Here is a 20,427-nt window from a genome sequence, read left to right as displayed (position 1 = left end):
ATAAATGTGATGAACGGATCCAACCAGAAATCTCAGGTGACTCCACCCACTACCCCTCCTCTAATGCTGCCTGAGCTGTGCTTTCTCCAGCTCAACTCTTTATTCACTTTGACTCTCCAGCATCTGCAGTCCTCACTCTCTCCTATGATGCACTTGAGCTGGACGATCGAGGCATTATGAACAGTAGAAATCTGGGAAGCACCACCGGTCAGAAGAACCTTGCTGAACATGTACACCAGTGCTTTAAGGTACCATCGGAGCAAGTGGATAAAGTGGCTAAGAAGAAGTACAGAATACTTGCCTTTTATTAGATGAGGTATATAGTTTGAGTTATGCTGACAATAAAACATTGATTAGGCCAAAGCTGGAGTATTGTGTGCAGTCTGGAATCCATATTATGGGAAGAATGAGATAGAGATTAGAGATGATGCAAAGGAGACACCACGATGTTATCTTGGGCTGGAGTTTTTGGTATAAAGAGATTGAACAATTGGAGATTGAGAGGGGACATTTGAGACTTATAAAATAATTAAGTGTATAGATTGATGGACTGGACAAAACTCCCTTTTTTGATGGAGGGATCATCAACTGCATGGATTTAAGGTGGGGGCAGATGGTTTACAATATATATGAAGTAAACCTTTTTTCACCGAGAGGATGGTGGGAATTTGGACCTCTCAGTCTGTAAGGGTGGTAGAAACAGAAACCCTCATTACATTTGAGAAGTATTTAGAAGTATACTTATGTTGCTAAGGCATATAGCCTTTGAGCCAATTGTTGAAATAATTGGTGATTGTTTTTGACTGGTACAGACTTAGTGAGCCAAAGGATCTTTTATTGTTCTATGATTGTGACTCTATCTGACACAAGTAGGGATTTTCTTGATCAATAAGTCCTTTTAAAATGGGAAGTACAGTGAATTAGGATAATTTTGTATGAAAGCAAAGTGCTGCGGATGCTGGAAATCTGAAATAAAAACAGACCACAGGCCGCCAGTCTAAAAAACAACCCTCTACCACCACCCTCTGTCTTCTACCTTTGAGCCAATTCTGTATCCAAATGGCTAGTTTTCCCTGTATTCCATGATATCTAACCTTACTAATCAGTCTCCCATGGGGAACCTTGTCGAATGCCTTCCTGAAGTCCATGTAGATCACATCTACTGCTCTGCCCTCATCAATCTTCTTTGTTACTTCTTCAAAAAACTCAATCAAGTTTGTGAGACATGATTTCCCATGCACAAAGCCATGTTGACTATCCCGAATCAGTCCTTGCCTTTCCAAATACATGTACATCCTGTCCCTCAAATTCCCTCCAACAACTTGCCCACCACCGACGTCAGGCTCACCGGTCTATGGTTCCCTGGCTTGTCTTTACCACCCTTCTTAAACAAGTGGCACCACGTATGCCAACCTCCAGTCTTCCGGCACCTCACCTGTGACTATCGATGATACAAATATCTCAGCAAGAGGCCCAGCAATCACTTCTCTAGCTTCCCACAGAGTTCTCGGGTACACCTGATCAGGTCCTGGGGATTTATCCACCTTTAACCGTTTCAAGACATGCAGCACTTCCTCCTCTATAATCTGGACATTTTGCAAGGTGTCACCATCTATTTCCCTACAGTCTATATATTCCATATCCTTTTCCACAGTAAATATTGATGCAAAATATTCATTTAGTATCTCCCCCATTTTTTGCAGCTCCACACAAAGGCCGCCTTGCTGATCTTTGAGGGACCCTATTCTCTCCCTAGTTACCCTTTTGACCTTAATATATTTGTAAAAACCCTTTGGATTCTCCTTAATTCTATTTGCCAAAGCAATCTCATGTCCCCATTTTGCCCTCCTGATTTCCCTCATAAGTATACTCCTACTTTCTTTATACTCTTCTTAGTATTCACTTGATCTATCCTCTCCATACCTGACATATTTTTTCTTCTTTTTCTTCACCAAACCCTCAATTTCTTTAGTCATCCAGCATTCCCTATACCTACCAGCCTTCCCGTTCAACCTGACATGAATATACTTTGTCTGGAATCTTGTAATCTCATTTCTGAAGGCTTCCCATTTTCCAGCCATCCCTTTACCTCCGAACATCTGCCTCCAATCGGCTTTCGAAAGTTCTTACCTTGTACCATCAAAATAGGCCTTTTTCTAATTTAGAACTTCAACTTTTAGATCTGGTCTATCCTTTTCCATCACTATTTTAAAACAAATAGATTTATGATTACTGGCCCCAAAGTGCTCCCCCACTGACACCTCAGTCACCTGCCCTGCCTTATTTCGCAAGAGTAGGTCAAGTTTTGCACCTTCTCAAGTAGGTACGTCCACATACTGAATCAGAAAATTGTCTTGTACACACTTAAGAAATTCCTCTCCATCTAAACCTTTAAAAATATGGCAGTCCCAGTCGATGTTTGGAAAGTTAAAATCCCCTACCATAACTACCCTATTATTCTTCTAGATAGCTGAGATCTCCTTACAAGTTTGTTTCTCAAATTCCCTCTGACTATTGGGGGGGTCTATAATACAATCCCAATAAGGTGATCATCCTTTTCTTATTTCTCAGTTCCACCCAAATAACTTCCCTGGATGTATTTCCAGGAATATCCTCGCTCAGCACAGCTGTAATGCTATCCCTTATCAAAATGCCACTCCCCGTCCTCTCTTGCCTCCCTTTCTATCCTTCCTGTCGCATTTGTATCCTGGAACATTAAGCTGCCAGTCCTGCCCATCCCTGAGCCATGTTTCCGTTATGCTATGATATCCCAGTCCCATGTTCCTAACCATGCCTGAGTTCATCTGCCTTCACTGTTAGGCCCCTTGCATTGAAATAAATGCAGTTCAATTTATTAGTCCTACCTTGTCCCTGCCTCCCCTGACTGTTTGACTCACTTCTGTTCTCAGCTGTACCCATCTCAGCTCGATCTCTTTCCTCAGTATCTCCCTGGGTTCCACCCCCCCACCTTACTAGTTTAAATCCTCCCAAGCAGTTCTAGCAAATTTCCCTGCCAGTATATTAGTCCCCTTCCAATTTAGGTGCAATCCGTCCTTCTTGTACAGGTCACTTCTACCCCAAAAGAGATTGCAATGATCCAAAAATGTGAATCCTTCTCCCATACAGCAGCTCCTCATCCATGTATTCATCTGCTCTATCCTCCTATTCCTGCCCTCACTAACCCGTAGAACTGGAAGTAATCCAGATATTACTAACCTTGAGAACCTCCTTTTTAAATTCCTGTCTAACTCTCTGTAATCTCCCTTCAGAGTCTTAAACTTTTCCCTTCCAATGTCGTTGGTTCCAATGTGGACAATAACCCCTGTGATATCATTCTGCACCCTCTCTGAGACATCCTTGATCCTGGCGCCATGGAAACAGCACACCATTCTACTTCTTCTCTGCTGGCCACAGAACCATCTGTCTGTACCTCTGACTATAGAATCCCCTAACACAATTGTTCTCTTGGAAGCCAACGTACTCCTCATTGCATTAGAGCCAGTGTCAATACCAGAAACTTGGCTGTTCGTGCTACGTTCCCCTGAGAATCCATCACCCCCTACATTTTCCAAAACAGCATACCTATTTGAAATTGGTATGTCCACAAAAGACTCCTGCACTAGCTGCCTACCTCTCTTACCCTTCCTGGAGTTAACCCATCTATGTGACTGTATCTGAGACTTTTCCCCCCTTCCTATAACCGCCATCCATTACATACTGTTGCTGTTGCAAATTCCTCATTGCTTCTATCTGTCTCTCCAACCGATCCACTAGATCTGATAAGATTCGCATCCGACAGCATTCATGGCCGATATAATCCGCAGTAACCCTTAAACTCTCTTTAAACTCCCACATCTCACAAGAAGTACATATCACTGCAAAGGCAATTTTTGCTCCTTCACAATCTACAGACCCAGAAAACAACACCGTCTTATTCCTCTACAAACACTGCCCCAGGTTAAATTAATAGCTATGGCGTATATTTTAAGTTTAATCAGGAGACATCTCCAAAAACATATAATCAAGAAAGAATCAACCATACTCACTACTGCAGCCTTTCTCTTGGACAGACTTAAAACAATAATTAACTTATCTGATTCTGTGCTGTGAACTTCGCCCAACAGTTCCTCCAAGATTAGTTGTGAATTTCACTGTTTGTTAATTTTCCCAGATGCACTCCGATGTCCAGCGATACACGAATTCAAACAGCAAAGGTAGTAGCTGTGCAGGTTCTCTCTCTCTCTCTCTCTCTCTCTCTCTCTGCACTGTCCTCACCATGTGCTTCATTTGTCTGCTCTTCTCCCTTTTACAATTGCTGTTGTTTTGACTTTTTTTTCCCTAAGTTCCAAAACAATGCAACACATATAAAATAATAATTGCTGCTCCTGGAATTTGAGGAAATCACCTCCAACACCTAAAATACCTCAAAAAAAAAAGGAGCAGCTCTTACAGCCTGAAATTTTCCCATCCTCCATCTTGGATTACAATCCTGAAACGTAACCCCTAAGGATACAGGGGAACTGCTGTACTGAGTTTCTTCACATTTTGAAGAAAAATAATTGTATTAGGATCCTTGATACTTCTGATCAAGTCTGCATTGCAGTGACTCAGTTGAATCACTTTGTTGTTTAATAATAGCAGCGCTCCAGAGCTTTGACACAAAATCTGGATTGAGGCTCTGGTGTTAGAAGTATCGTGTTCTGGATGAAACTTTGAATTGATCTCTTATTCACCCCCTCAGATGGATATCCGATTTTCCACTAGCTATGTTTATGTGCTAACTAGCATTTGTCCTTTGATTAACACTGTAAAAAGATTATTTGACCAGTTAATATCTCTTTTGTGTATGCAAGTTGGCTGCTGTATTTTTTATCTGGAACTGCATTCAAAAAAGCAGTTAGTTTATTATAAAGTTGATTGGGGTAATCCAAGGTTACAAAACCTGGAATGCAAATGAAATAAAAGTCTTTCTCTGTTCCTACTATAGATTTGAGTTAAAATCCAAGATCAGCTATTGAATGGTGAAACGGTCTTGATGAGACATTTGGTCTATTTCTGATATCAGACGATGAACATGTGGCTGAAAACTGGTGTGAGGGCGAGGATTTCAGATTTGTGTGGCATTGGGACTGGTTCTGGGACAGGTGGCAACCTGTATAAACTGGATGGATTACACATGAGCAGGACGGGGACTTTGGGAGATACTTGGTAGAGTGGTTGGGGAGGGTTTAAACTAATGTGGCAGGGGGATAGGAACCAAAGGAGTAGGGGTAGTAGATGCAGAAAGTAACAACTAAGGCAAAAATTACTAAGAATTAGAACAGTCAGGAAAATCCTCTGGAAAAGAGCAGGGGACGTGGTCTTAAATGCATGTGTTTCAGTGTGAGAAGTATAATAGTCAAGGGAGATGAACCTACCGCTTTGGGTAGTACTTTGAACTATGACAAAATTGCAATTACAGAGACTTGGCTGAAACAGGGACAGGTCTGGCACCTGAATGTCCCAGAATCTGTATCTTCCAGGTATGACAGAAAGGGTTTGGGAATTGCATTACTGGTAAAGGAGTATCTCAACTGTACTGAGGCAGGATACATCAGAGGACCTGTGTAAAGAGGCAGTGTGGGTAATTGGGTAAATCAGGAATAGAAAAGGTGAAATCACAGTGCTGGTGGTATACTACAGGCCCCCCCCCAGAAGCCTTTGGGAGAGAATATGTAGACAAATTTTGAAAAGATGTCAAAACGGCAAGCTTATTTTGGTGGGTGATTTTAACTTCCCCCTTATATTGACTAGGAATCGTGATTTGAGTGGTGCTGGAAAAGCACAGCAGGTCAGGCAGCATGCAAGCAGCAGGCAAATCGACGTTTTCGGCAAAAGCCCTTCATCAGGAATTCCAATATCATTTATATAGATCACAACAGCAGAGGTCTCAGCAATTTCTGATGAAGGACTTTTACCCGAAACATCAATATAAGGGGGAAGTCAAAATCACCCACCAAAATAAGCTTGCCGTTTTGACATCTTTTCAAAATTTGTCTACATATTCTCTCCCAAAGGCTTCTGGGGGGGGGGGGCCTGTAATATACCGCCAGCACTGTGATTTCACCTTTTCTATTCCTGAAGGGCTTTTGCCGAAAACGTTGATTTGCCTGCTGCTTGCATGATGCCTGACCTGCTGTGCTTTTCCAGCACCACTCTAATCTTGACTGTAATCTCCAGCATCTGCAGTACCCACTTCTGACTAGGGATTGCTATGTGCTAAGTGCTTGGATGGGGCAAAGTTTGTAAGGACCATTCAGGAGGGATTCTTGACACAATATGTAAACAGTCTAACCCAGAAGGGGTGATACTGGACCTGATTTTGGGAAATGAACCCAGCCAGTTGAGTGATGTCAATGGGGGAGCATTTCAGGAGTAGTGACCTGTGCTGTGAGTTTTGAGAGACTCATGAATAAACATAACAACAGTCTTTAGGTGAGAGTGTTAGATTAGGCGAAAGGCAAACGACAACAATATTAGGCGGGAACTGGAGAATTTTGATTAGAGGTGGCTGGTTTGAGGATAAATTTACATCGAGCATGTGGGAGTATTTCAAATGGCAGAGTTCAGGAGTGGAACGTTCCTGCGAGAGTAAAGGAAAGTTGAGTGAATACCAGGGATGGAGTTATGATCTTGGTGAGAAAGTAAAAGGAAGCATAGGAGAATGGGAATTGATGAAGCCTTGAAGTATTTAAGAAAACAGGAAAGAACTTAAACAAGGAATTAGATGGGTAAAACAAGGACATGAAAAGTCATTAGCAAACAGGATTAAGGAAGTTAAAAATCACACAACACCAGGTTATAGTCCAACAGGTTTAATTGGAAGCACACGAGCTTTTGGAGTGCCGCTCCTTCATCAGGTGGTTGTGGAGGACACAATTGTAAGGCACAGAATTTATAGCAAAAGTTTACAGTGTGATGTAACTGAAATTATACATTGAAAATTACATCGATTGTCTGTTGAGTCTTTCATCTGTTCAAATACCATGGTAGTTTCGATTCATTCATGTGTAAATCACAAAACCTTTTTTTAAAAGTTGCATTCTCAGGTTAACTGTAATAATTGATGTTAGCTGGACAATATGTTGAAGGTGTTAGCCCCCATGTTCTCTGTCTGTGCCTTGATGTTTAGACTGATTCTAATATAAAAAGTGCAATAACAGTGTTTTACATGAAATCATGCAGTTTTTGAGCAAAGTGCAATGTAACTCTGCAAGTACAAATTCACCCCACAAACGTGTGTGTGTGTGTGTGTATAGTGCAATGGTGGTCACCTGAAATGTGACATGAACCCAAGGTCCCTGTTGAGGCCCTCCCTATGGGTATGGAACTTAGCTATCAGCCTCTGCTTGACCACTTTTCGTTGCTCCCTGTCCTGAAATCCGCCTTGGAGGATGGTCATCCGAAGGTCCGAGGTTGAATGTCCTGGACCGCTGAAATGTTCTCCAACTGGGAGGGAATAGTCCTGTCTGTTGATTGTTGTGCAGTGCCCATTCAAAGCCATAGCCTTTGCTCGGTTTTCCCAATGTACCATGCCTCAGGGCATCCTTGCTTGTGTGCTTCCAATTAAATCTGTTGGATTATAATCTGGTGTTGTGTGATATTTCACTGCATCCCAGTCCAACACTGGCATTTCCAACTCAGGATTAAGGAAATTACCAAAGAATTTTATACATGTGTAAAAAAAAACAGTAGCCATGGAAAGGGTTGGTCCACTCCAGGACAACGGAAGGAATCTGTATGGAGCCAAAAGAGTATGTGAGGTCCTGAACAAATACTGTGTGTCGGTATTCACCAAAGAGAAGGAATTGTTGGGGATGATCTCCAGGAAGGAAGGGATGAGTTTCTAAGCCCCGTTGCTATTAAAAGAGGAAGAGGTGTGGTGTGCCTTAATATATATTAAGGTAGCTAAGTCCTGGGTCCTGAAGGGAGTCTTTCCCATAATAATGAGGGAGACGAGAACAAATTGCTGAAGCATTGACATAGATCTTTGTATCCTCTTTGCTCACAGGTCCTAAAGAACTGGAGAATAGCCAGCGTTGTCCCATTGGATAAGAAGGGTAGCAGGGATGCCTGTGAGTTGCAAGTCGGTGGTGGGGGAATTATTGTAAAAGGTTATCAAGGACAAGATATAAACACATTTAGAAGCAAATGGACTGATTGGCAATAGACAGCATGGTTTTGTGCAGGGGATGATATAGGGAGAGTGGAATTGTGCCTCACTAACTTGACTGAGTTTTTTGAGGTGTTGAAGATGATTGAGGGAAAAGCGGTTGAGTTTTCTGCATAGGGTTCAGTAAAGCCTTTGACATGGCTCCTCATGGCAGATTAGTACATAAGGTGAAGTCACATGATATCGGGGTAAGCTGGCAAGACAGATACAGAGCTGACTTAGTTATCAGAGACAGAGGGTAGGGTTAGAAGGATGCTTTGCAGAAGGGACGGCCGTGACAAGTGGTGTCCCGTAGGTATCAGTGCTGAGACCTCTGTTGTTTGTGAACCATGTAAATGATATTGTAGGAAAACGTGTTGGTCTAATTAGCTTCTAGTTGATACAAAGATTGTCGGAGTTGCTAATAGTGAGGATTGTTAGAGAATACAGCAGGATATAGATATGGACGAAAAATGGAAGTTAAGCCGGACAAATGTGAGGTGATGCATTTTGGAAGGTCAAGTACAGGTTGAATTTATACAATGAATAGTAGAATTCTTAGGAGTATTGATATGCAGAGGGATCTGGGTGTGTGGGTTCACAGGTCACTGAAGGTGGTTGTGCGGGTAGGTGAGATATGACATGTTTGCCTTCATTGGAAATGGCATTGAGTATAAGGATAAACAAGTTATGCTGCAACTTTATAGAACTTTAGTTAGGCAACACTTGGAATATTGTGTACTGTTCTGGTCACCACACTACCAGAAGAATGTAGATGCTTTGGAGAGGGTAAAGAAAAGGTTTACCAGGGTGTTGCCTGGCATGGGGGATTTTAGCTGTGAAGAAAGTTGAATAGACTGAGTTTGTTTTCATTGGAACTCAGGAGATTGAAGGGCAACCTAATAGAAGTTTATAAGATTGTGAATGAATTGTGTATAAGACTTTTCCTGAGGGTGGACCGATCAATTACTAGGGGACACAGGTTCAAGGTGCGTGGCGGTTTGTTGAGGCGGAGTGGGGGAATATTGGTGGTGGCAGTTCCGAAAGATGTGTGAGGCAAGTTTTCCACACAAAGGGTGGTGAGTGTTTGGGATGCATTGCCAGAGAAGCTGTTGGATGCGGACACAGTGCACCAATCAAGAAGCACCAGGACCAATATGTGAATAGGAAACGAAAAGAAGCATATGGATCCTATAATTGAAGATAGTTTACTCTGGAAGGGCAGAACTTGCTGGCGCAGATATCGAGGGCTGAAGGGTCTGTTCCAGTTCTGTATTGTTCTGTACTCTTCCTGTCTCTTGTTTGAGATGCTCTGTTCTGAGTGACTTTGTTTTAAAAGAGACGGTCTAGATTTTGTTTCTTTTCAAATGTTTGTGTAAATATGTATTGCATCTAAATTTAGATGTGAGGTGAATCAGATTTATCCTACCACTAATCTAATTTACTGAATTTCTGATTCAGTATACTATATTAGACAATAGACAATAGGTGCAGGAGTAGGCCATTCTGCCCTTCGAGCCTGCAACACCATTCAATATGATCATGGCTGACCATCCTTAATCAGTATCCTGTTCCTGCCTTATCTCCATAACCCTTGATTCCACTATCCTTGAGACCTCTATCCAACTCTTCCTCAAATGAATCCAGAGACCGGGCCTCCACTGCCCTCTGGGGCAGAGCATTCCACACAGCCACCACTCTCTGGGTGAAGAAGTTTCTCCTCATCTCTGTCCTAAATGGTCTACCACGTATTTTTAAGCTGTGTCCTCTGGTTTGGCACTCACCCATCAGCGGAAACATGTTTCCTGCCTCCAGAGTGTCCAATCCTTTAATAATCCTTTATGGGCGATACGGTGGCACAGTGGTTAGCACTGCTGCCTCACAGCACCTGAGACCCATGTTCAATTCCCGACTCAGGCGACTGACTGTATGGAGTTTGCACGTTCTCCCCGTGTCTGCGTGGGTTTCCTCCGGGTGCTCCGGTTTCCTCCCACAGTCCAAAGATGTGCGGGTCAGGTGAATTGGCCATGCTAAATTGCCCGTAGTGTTAGGTAAGGGGTAATGTAGGGGTATGGGTGGTTTGCGCTTCGGCGGGTCGGTGTGGACTTGTTGGGCCGAAGGGCCTGTTTCCACACTGTAGGTAATCTAATCTAATCTAATCTTATATGTCTCATTCAGATCCCCTCTCAGTCTTCTAAACTAAAGGGTATACAAGCCCAGTCGTTCCAGTCCCGCCTTTCCAGGAATTGACCTCGTGAACCTATGCTGCACTCCTAAATAGCCAGAATGTCTTTCCACAAATTTGGAGACCAGAACTGCACACTGTACTCCAGGTGTGGTCTCACCAGGGCCCTATACAGCTACAGAAGAACCTCTTTGCTTCTATATTCAATTCCTCCTGTATGAAGGCCTGCATAAAATTAGCCTTCTTCACCACCTGCTGTACCTGCATGCTTACATTCATTGACTGGTATACAAGAACACCCAGATCTCTTTGTACTGCCCCTTTACCTAAATTGATTCCATTTAGGTAGTAATCTGCCTTCCTGTTCTTGCCATCAAAGTGGATAACCATACATTTATCCACATTAAACTGCACCTGCCATGCATCTGACTACTCACCTAACCTGTCCAGGTCACCCTGTAATCTCCTAACATCCTCCTCACATTTCACTTGCCACCCAGCTTAGTATCATCAGCAAATTTGCTAATATTATTACTAATACCATCTTCCATATCATTAACACATATTGTAAAAAGCTGCAGTCCCAGTACTGATCCCTGTGGTATCCCACTGGTCACTGCCTGCCATTCCAAAATGGAGCCGTTTATCACTACTCTTTGTTTCCTGTCAGCCAACCAACTTTCAATCCAAGTTAGTACTTTGCCCCCAATACTATGCGCCCTATTTTGCTCATTAACCTCCTATGTGGGACTTTATCAAAAGCTGTCTGAAAGTCCAGGTACACTACATCTACTGGATCTCCCTCGTCCATCTTCAGAGTTACATCCTCAAAACATTCCAGAAGATTAGTCAAGCATGATTTCCCCTTCATACATCCATGCTGACTCTGACCTATCTGATTACTACTATCCAGATATGTCGTAATTTCATGCTTTATAATAGACTCCAGCATCTTCCTCATCACTGAGGTCAGACTAACTGGTGTATAATTTCCTGCTTTCTCTTTCTCACCTTTCTTAAAAAGTGGTACAACATTAGCCACCCTCCAATCCGCAGGAACTGATCGCGAATCTATCGAACTCTGGAAAATAATCATCAACGCATCCACGATTTCTCGAGCCACCTCCTTCAGCACCCTGGGATGTAGACCATCAGGCCCCGGGGACTTATCAACCTTCAGACCTAACAGTCTCTCCAACACCAATTCCTGGCAAATATAAATTCCCTTCAGTTCAGGTCCTTCAGCCACTGTTACCTCAGGGAGATTGCTTGTGTCTTCCCCAGTGAACACAGATCTGAAGTACCAATTCAATTCTTCTGCCATTTCTTTGCTGCCCGTAAGATATTCCCCAGTTTCTGTCTTCAAGGGCCCAATTGTAGTCTTAACCATGTTTTTGTCTTTCACATAGCTAAAAAAGCTTTTACTATCCTCCTTTATATTTTTGGCCAGTTTACCTTCGTACCTCATTTTTTTCCTGTGTATTTCCTTCTTGGTAATCCTCTGTTGTTCTTTAAAAGCTTCCCAGTCCTCAGTTTTCCCACTTATCTTTGCTATGTTATACTTTTTCTCTTTTAACTTTATATGTTTCTTAACTTTCCTCGTCAGCCACGGCCATCCATGCCTCCTCCTAGGATCTTTCTTCCTTTTTGGAATGAACTGATTCTGCATCTTCTGCATTATACACAGAAGTATCTGCCATTGTTCCTCCACTGTCATCCCTGCTAAGGTATTGCCAGTTCCTCCCTCATAGCTCCATCGTTCCCTTTATTCAACAAAAACATTGTCACTTCCGATTGTACCCTCTCCCTCTCAAATTGCAGATTGAAGCTTATTGTACTTTGGGCACTACTTCCCAATGGCTCCTTCACTTCGAGGTCCCTGATCAATTCTGGTTCGTTGCACAATACCAGACCCAGAATTGCCTTCTCGCTGGTAGGCTCCAGTACCAGCTGTTCTAAGAATCCATCTCTGATGCACTCCACAAAGTCTCTTTCTTGAGGTCCAATACCATCCTGATTCTCCCAGTCTACCTGCATGTTGAAATCCCTATAACAACTGTTTGCGACAAGCCAATTTCAGCTCCTGATTCAACTTACATCCGACATCCAGACGACTGTTTGGGAGCCTGTAGATAACTCCCAAGAGGGTCTTTTTACTCTTAGAATTTCTCAGATCTACCCATATTGACTCTACATCCCCTGATTCTAGGTCCCCCCGCGCAAAGGACTGAATATCATCCCTTACCAACATGGCCACCCCACCCCCTCTGCCTTCAGTCTATCCTTATGATAGCATGTGCAGCCTTGAATATTCGTTTCCCAGGCCCTGTCCAATTGAACCCACGTCTCAGTTATCCCCACAATATCGTATCTGCCAATTTCCAAAAGAGCCTCAAGCTCATCCATCTTATTTCTAATGCTTCATGCATTCATATATTGTATTTTTAATTTGTTACTGCCCTCGCCCTTCCCATCAACTCCTATTTCACTCAACCTTACAGCATGATCTTTTACAGTTGTCTTTCTTGACTTCCCTTGTTCTAACTTTCCCTTCAATTTCCTTCTTAAACATCCAGTTTGTTCCCCCCCCCCGCTACTTAGTTTAAACGTAGCTGTGTTGCAATAGCAAACCAGCCTGCCAGAATGCTGGTCCCCAACCTATTAAGGTGCAAGCCGTCTCTCTTGTATAATTTATGCTTACCACAAAACAAAACATACCCCAGTGATCCAAGAATTTAAATCCTTGCATCCTGCGCCAGTTCCCCAGCCACACGTTCAAGTCCATTATCTTCCTGTTTCTGGCATCACCAGAACTGAAAGCAAACCGGAGATAACCACCCTGGACATGCTGCTTTTCAGCCTTCTTACTAGTTCTCCGAAGTCCCGCTGTAGTATGTTCCTCCACTTCTTCCCGACATCATTTGTGCCGACATGTACCACCACCTCTGGCTCTTCACCTTCGTCCTTGAGGATTTCCGGCACTCTGTCTGTGAAGTCTTTAACCCTGGCACCAGGAAGGCAACACACCATCCATAAGTCTCGCCTGCTGCCACAATTTAAATCATGTTGGGAAATAGAATGATAGAATCCCTCGTGTGGACTCAGGCCCTTTGGCCCAGTAAGTCCACACTGGCCCTGTGAAGAGCAACCCACCCAGACCCAGCCCTGAGGCATGGTGCATTGGCAAGACCGAGCAGAGGCTACAGACAGGAGTGTTCCCTCCGAGTTGGAGAACACTTCAGCAGTCCAGGGCAACTCGCACCTTCAGTGCATTGTCTGAGCTGATATGGCACCTATTGTTGACGTTCTTTTGAGAATGTAACTTTTTTTTAAAAAGTTCTGGGATTTACATGTTAAAGAAATGAAACCAACACAGTTATTCTAAAAAATGAGAGGCTTAACAAACAATCCAGGTCTTTTTCAATATATATTTCAATTGCATCACACTTACAATCTTATACTCCACTACCTCCTGCTGACGGAGCAGCGCTCTGAAAGCTAGTGCTTCCAAGTAAACCAGCTAGACTATAACCTGATGTTGTGTGATTTTTAACTTTATCCACCTAGACCCATTCTCCAAACCTATTACTTTAAATTTACCCCTAACTAATGCACCTAACCTTTATATCCCTGAACACTCTGAGCAATTTAGCATGGCCAATTCACCCAACCTGCACATCTTTAGATTGTGGGAGGAAACCAACACAGACATTGGGAGACTGTGCAAACTCCACACAGACAGTTGCCTGTGGCTAGAATTGAACCTGGGTCCCTGGTGCTGTGAGCCAGCAGTGCTAACTACTGAACCAGCGAGCCACCCCATAGTTATGATATTTTATTATACAGCCTTTTTAAATTCTCTGCTTAGCAGATTTGTTTGAGGCATACGTTCATTATTTTCAAGATAATATATTTCAACATTAGATACCATTCTTCATGGAAGGGAAGAGTTGTCCATACTTCAGGCTCTGGGGTTTGAACTCTGATGATTTCACTTGCAGCAATCAATGTTTTTTAAAACTGTAGTATTTGAATCTGCTTTGTAAAATGTTTCCACTTTTGCAACATTGTCAATGCATTTCCATTTTGAGCTCCCTACATTTGAGCAAGATGGTGAAATCCAGGTGGTAGAGTGTAGAGAAGGAAGAGGGCATGAGTGTGGAGAGCGCAGGAGTAAGCTTGTAGAGGGAATTGAGTTGGAAAGATTCATTCATGTGGGGTGGAGAGACAGGAGCTGATTAGTAAGGTAAGGGGGTGCAATGCTTTTGTCTCCTGTCACTATAGAATTAGAGTTTGGCTGACACCTCACAAATTATATAAAGTCAAATTTTATGGTGTTCATTTTATAGCTTGTTACTTTATGTTAATTGACTATGTGAACTTCAATAATAAAACGGCACTCTTGTGCTGCTTTATTTCTGGTTTGTTTTTACTGGTGTCTGGGATCACTATAATTTTTAAGTGCTAAGACCATGAAATGTAGAAACAGAAGGGGGAATCAGCCCATTGAGTCTGCTGCATCATTTGATGAGAATGGCTGAGCTGTTTATCAACTCCAATTTCCTGCCTTGGTTCCCTTAGTGGAATCTGTCCATCTCAGCCTTAAATATGTGTAACATACCTCTTCAGTTTAATTTTTAAAAATGCACAAATGGACAATATATCCTCACCCCACCCATCTGGCCCCTTGACTATTTAGTCTTTTTGGAATTCTATGAACCTGCTGTACCATGAAGACTGGTGCAAAGTATTTATTCTGCTCTTCTGGCATTTTTCAGTTCTCCCAGTTTTTTTCTCTTAAAAAGCTTCTGATCACTTTGTTTTTTTTATAAAGAAAATCTCGCTGTTTGTTTTTGTAGTACTTTGCTGGTTTGCTGTCAGAGTTCTTTTTTTCCTATTTTTGCTTTTTTTTTCTTAAAACTTTCTCAGTCCTCACAATTGCACTAACCTTTGTAACTTCTTCTTTCTCTCAATTTGATGCTGTCCTTAACTGGAATATATCTTTGCTGTGAGTTATAAACTATTTTCTTAATATCTACTATTATTTCTCGACATCTTTTTTTATTAATCGTTTTTCCCAGTCCACTCAGCCAGCTCTTCCCTCATCCCTATGTAATTTCCCTTACTTAAGTTCAACACAGTTGTTTGCAGCCCAGATTTCTCACACTCCAACTGAATGCAAAAACTTAGCATCTTACCGTCAGTGTTCCCAAGGGGATCTCTTACTCTGAGATGACTTATTAAACTGCCAGGTCGAAAATTAATATATGGTTGGATTTGCAATATATTACACCAGGAAACTGTTTGAAATACATTCTTACAAATTCTTCCTCTTTGCTATCCTTTGTGTAAGATTTAAAGTCATCCATGATTAGTGTACTTCCATTTTTACGGGCCCTAATTATCACATGTTCCCTGTCGTATGGCATAGCTACTGTCAGGCATCTGTTGGCAGCCCCCAACATCACTTGCCTTCATCTAGATGGATTCTGCATCATCTGATCCATCTTATTCTTGCTATTGTACTCATTCCACCTTCTACTAACAAAACTACCCACCACAATTCTATTCCTACCTATCCTTTCAAAAAGACCCATACACTTGAATATTTAGTTCCTACCTCTAAACCCCTTTTAACCATGGTTTTTATTAGTATGTATTCATCCACGGAATAAAAACATTGTTAGCAAGGCCATTATAATTGTTTTTGAGAAAGTGGAAAGTTGAACTGGGGTTCAATTGAAAAATCATTTGCAAAGCTTCACATGTACGTATCAGTTTGTTTTGAGGTTATGGTCAGTTTTCATGCTGTGCAACTGATATGACTCACAGATCATGTCTTGTTAAATATGGATATCATCCTGTAAATCAAGTATTCACTGTGTTAAATGCTGTAATGCTAAGATTTAGGAATTTGATACAAATGCATTAGTCCACAGTCTTTATGCTAGTGGAAGGTAAACAAATAATTAAGCTAATGCTACCCACTTGAAATCTAAAAGTTCTACTCACAATTAAAAGTCCCATCATCACATGATTCCTTGTCAAAGGAATTTCAAAGCTATTTTTGGTCTCAGCCCTTCTTGACTTTGAGGAAGAACATAATTTGTGGAAGCTTGTGTAATGCACATGTAAAATAATTAATAAACTATTTTGTAAGTTAAGTTATCTTTTTTAGGTATGATTTGGTACAAATTTTCAATTTCAAACTTCATGGCATTTAAAATTGAAAGTTTCTTTTAATATCACTGATCAATCTTGTCATGTGCATTTTATGTGTAACCTCGAACCTTATTAGTTCATCCCATATTGATAAGTTTCTTTATTTTATCAAACACTCTTCAAATTACCTTCTTTTACAGGTTGGGAAGGTCCACCACCACCTCGTGGATGTGAAGTCTTTGTAGGAAAAATTCCACGAGACATGTATGAAGATGAATTGGTACCTGTGTTCCAACGAGCAGGGAAAATTTATGAGTTTAGACTGATGATGGAATTCAGTGGTGAGAATAGAGGTTATGCTTTTGTAATGTACACTACAAGAGAAGAAGCCCAGAATGCAATCAAAATGCTTAACAATTATGAAATTCGACCTGGAAAATTTATTGGTGTTTGTGTTAGCTTGGATAACTGCAGATTGTTCATTGGTGCAATTCCAAAAGAGAAAAAAAAGGAAGAAATCCTTGAAGAGATGAAGAAGGTTACTGAAGGTGTCGTTGATGTTATTGTCTACCCCAGTGCCACTGACAAGACAAAGAATCGTGGATTTGCATTTGTGGAATATGAATCTCATAGAGCTGCTGCAATGGCAAGACGGAAACTAATTCCAGGTACTGAAATGTTTTAGGAGTGATTTAAAAGACAGCTGGATTTATCAGATTTACCAATCCTAATTTTATTGCAGAAGGAATTCGGAGGGAAAAAAAACAAACATTGACTCATGTCTACAGCACAGAGTCAAGCCCTTTATCCATCAAGTCTCTGCTAGTTTAAAATAGCCACCTACTTTGTAATCCCACTTCCCAGCATTTGGCCTGTAACCTTGTAGGCCTTAGCATTGCAAGTGTATGTCTAAATATTACTTAAGTGTTTGAGGGTTTCTGCCTTTACCACCTTTGCAGGCAGTGAGTTCCAGATTCCCACCAACCGCTGATTAAAAGAAATGTTTCTCTCATCTCCGTAAACTTCCTGCTCTTTCCCTTTAATCTGTGCCCTCTGGTCATCAATCCTTCCACGTGGGCGGCACGGTGGCACAGTGGTTAGCACTGCTGCCTCACAGCGCCTGTAGACCCGGGTTCAATTCCCGACTCAGGCGACTGACTGTGTGGAGTTTGCACGTTCTCCCCGTGTCTGCGTGGGTTTCCTCCGGGTGCTCCGGTTTCCTCCCACAGTCACAAAGATGTGCGGGTCAGGTGAATTGGCCATGCTAAATTGCCCATAGTGTTAGGTAAAGGGGTAAATGTAGGGGTATGGGTGGGTTGCGCTTCGGCGGGTCGGTGTGGACTTGTTGGGCCGAAGGGCCTGTTTCCACACTGTAAGTCTAATCTAATCAATGGGAAAGTTTCTTCCTGTCTGTTCTCTCCATAATTTTATGCATCTAAGTCATGTCCCCTCATAGTCACCTCTGCTCCAAGGAAAATAACTGCAGTTATCCAGACTCCATAACTAAAACTCTCCAGTCCAGGCGACATCCTGGTAAATTTCCTCTGCACTGTCTCCAGTGCCTTCACATCTCTCCTATAATGTAGATTTCTTTCAAATAGAAAACCTCTTTCAAAATAAGTGACTCCTCCTGCAGTATGATATCTTTCCATTCCAGATTTCATTTGGGATTTTAATTCATAAGTGTGTGTCAGGCATTTCCCTGTGGCACACAACCCTGGGAATTTGCAAATCCTTACATAAGCCCAGAAATTCTCTGCCATGTGATTTAAACAAAGCATGGCTTATTTGCCGTTCTGATCAAGAAGAAAAGACAACTGACATTTCTTGTAGTGCCGGGGCATGGATGGGAGGGAATGTGTTACATGTGTCCAGGATTTTTTTAAAAACTTTTTCAAACAATATATAAGTAATCCTCAAGAAGGGGCCATACCCGACGAAGTATCAGGGAACAAGCCCAGGTTATCAAAGTTTCAGTGGAGGAGCATTTTGGGAATAGTGGCCAAAGTTCTGTAAGTTTTAAGAGCAGTCCTCCATGAAAGTACTAAATTGGGTGAAGGTTAACTACCACAGTATTAGGCAGGAACTGGGGCTGGTACGTTTGGGATGGCTGATTCAGGATAAATCCACATCTGGAATGTGGGAATCATTTAAAACCAGTTGATTAGACTTCAGAATCAGCAAGTTTGTGAAAATGAAAGATAAATATAGCAAAAGAAATTGGATGAGAAGAGAATTTGAGAGCTCAGTCAAAAGAAAAGGGAGGCAGATATAAGGTTTAGGAAACTGAGGACCAACAGAGCCCTTAAAGAATATAAGTTAAGCAGGAAATAATTCTAACAAGGAGTTAGGAGTGCTAAAATGGCATGTAATGTCTTGGAAAAGCAGAATTCAGGAAAATACTAATATATTTTAAACATTTATCAGGAGTGAGTGGATAGCTAGTGAAAAACTAGGTCCACTGATGGACAAAGGAAGAAATATATGCATTGAGCTGGAAGACATTTGTGAGGTGTTTAATGAATACTTTTGGTATCGGTATTCACAACAGATATAGACATGGTGGAATATGATTGTCAGGAAGGATATGTTGATATTCTTGTACATGTCAGTATAAAAAAAAAAGGCAGTGTTTGGTGTTTTGAAAAGCTTGGAGGTAGACAAATCTGCAGGGTCTAATGGGATTTATCCCAGAATGCTGGTGGAGACAGGTGACGAACTTGCTGCCACCTTGTACGAAATGTTTCTATCCTCCTTGATCATGTGGGTGGTCCTGGAGATCTCAAGAATAGTCAGCTGTGGGTGGAGAGATTTTTAAAAAGGAGCCTTAAGTCCTGTGTTCAGCAGCACAAATTAAACTTTATTAGGAGCTCCTTGTCTGTATAGCATAGGAGAGGTGTCTGGAAGCAGTCTCCAGGTACTCTAACTCTCCCAATCAAGTACATTGTATTTATTGCATTGTAGTGATTACATGCAACATTGATGTCAGTGCTTGCCTTGTCCCTTCAGACCACCAGACTTTTCATCAGACATTTACCAGCTGTATTGTACTAAGTGGGTGCAGTTTGTTATCTTGTGAGGCTGTGATTGGTTGCTTTCCTGAGGTCAAAATGACTATGTAATGCTGTTGCAATTTCTTCTACCCCCTTTCAATGCTGTCTGCATCTCTGTGCTCTTTTACCAGGTTATCTATTTATGCTCCTTGTCACACGTCACCTCGTCCCTGGTGTTTACATCATTTGTCATTCAGTACCCCTTGCTGGCAAGGTAGAGGCTTCTCTCTGCTGTATGCAGCCATTTGTTTAAAGGAATTCAGCTGCATTCCTTAACATTAGCTTGATAGTTGTATTTATACTTTCAATATACCTGTATGTATAATATGCAATGGCAGTTACTTAAAAAAACCATTGATTATGGTGGGATCAGACTTTTCCTTTGACACTAAATTAAATAACAAACTTTGGACTCTGTGGTATCAGGCACTTCTAATGTAGGTTTTCCAAGGGTACACTTTTATCAAGAGTGTTTCTGTGCCTTGATCTAACTGTCTATAGGGATCTAATTAAATTCTCTAATGTCTAATGCACTAAAATTAAAGATACTACTATTATGTGTACACATATGAACTTATAATTACTTAGTGTCTTAACTAATGAGTTAAGTTTTCCCCCTTCTATCCATACTAAATAACAATTTTTCAATTTGCTTTCTAAAAGACTTGAATTGAATTAGCATTGTTGTCACCTGTACTTAAGTGAGTATGGTGAAAAGTGTACAAGTTGCCACTTACCACACTGTCGTAGTTACAACAGTCCCTTGGTACAGCTTTTTCAGTTGCAGTTAATGGAAAAATAGAGAAGTTTTTTTAAAAAAAGTCCAGCATTGCAGA

General features: G+C 41.6%; 1 protein-coding gene across 1 annotated transcript in view; it reads left to right on the top strand.

The window, feature by feature from the left end:
* rbm46 (RNA binding motif protein 46) overlaps window positions 1-20,427 on the top strand; it is a 79,448-nt gene that overhangs the window by 16,833 nt on the left and 42,188 nt on the right. The window contains 1 exon segment of the mRNA XM_060851582.1: window positions 16,739-17,206. Within this exon segment, the coding sequence (XP_060707565.1) occupies window positions 16,739-17,206 (468 nt within the window).

This window comes from Hemiscyllium ocellatum, chromosome 36 (genome assembly GCF_020745735.1).
Source record: "Hemiscyllium ocellatum isolate sHemOce1 chromosome 36, sHemOce1.pat.X.cur, whole genome shotgun sequence".
In the NCBI taxonomy this organism is placed as follows: Eukaryota; Metazoa; Chordata; class Chondrichthyes; order Orectolobiformes; family Hemiscylliidae; genus Hemiscyllium; species Hemiscyllium ocellatum.
The sequence above is the reverse complement of the archived record's forward strand: the minus strand, read 5'-3'. Positions and strand labels throughout refer to the sequence as shown.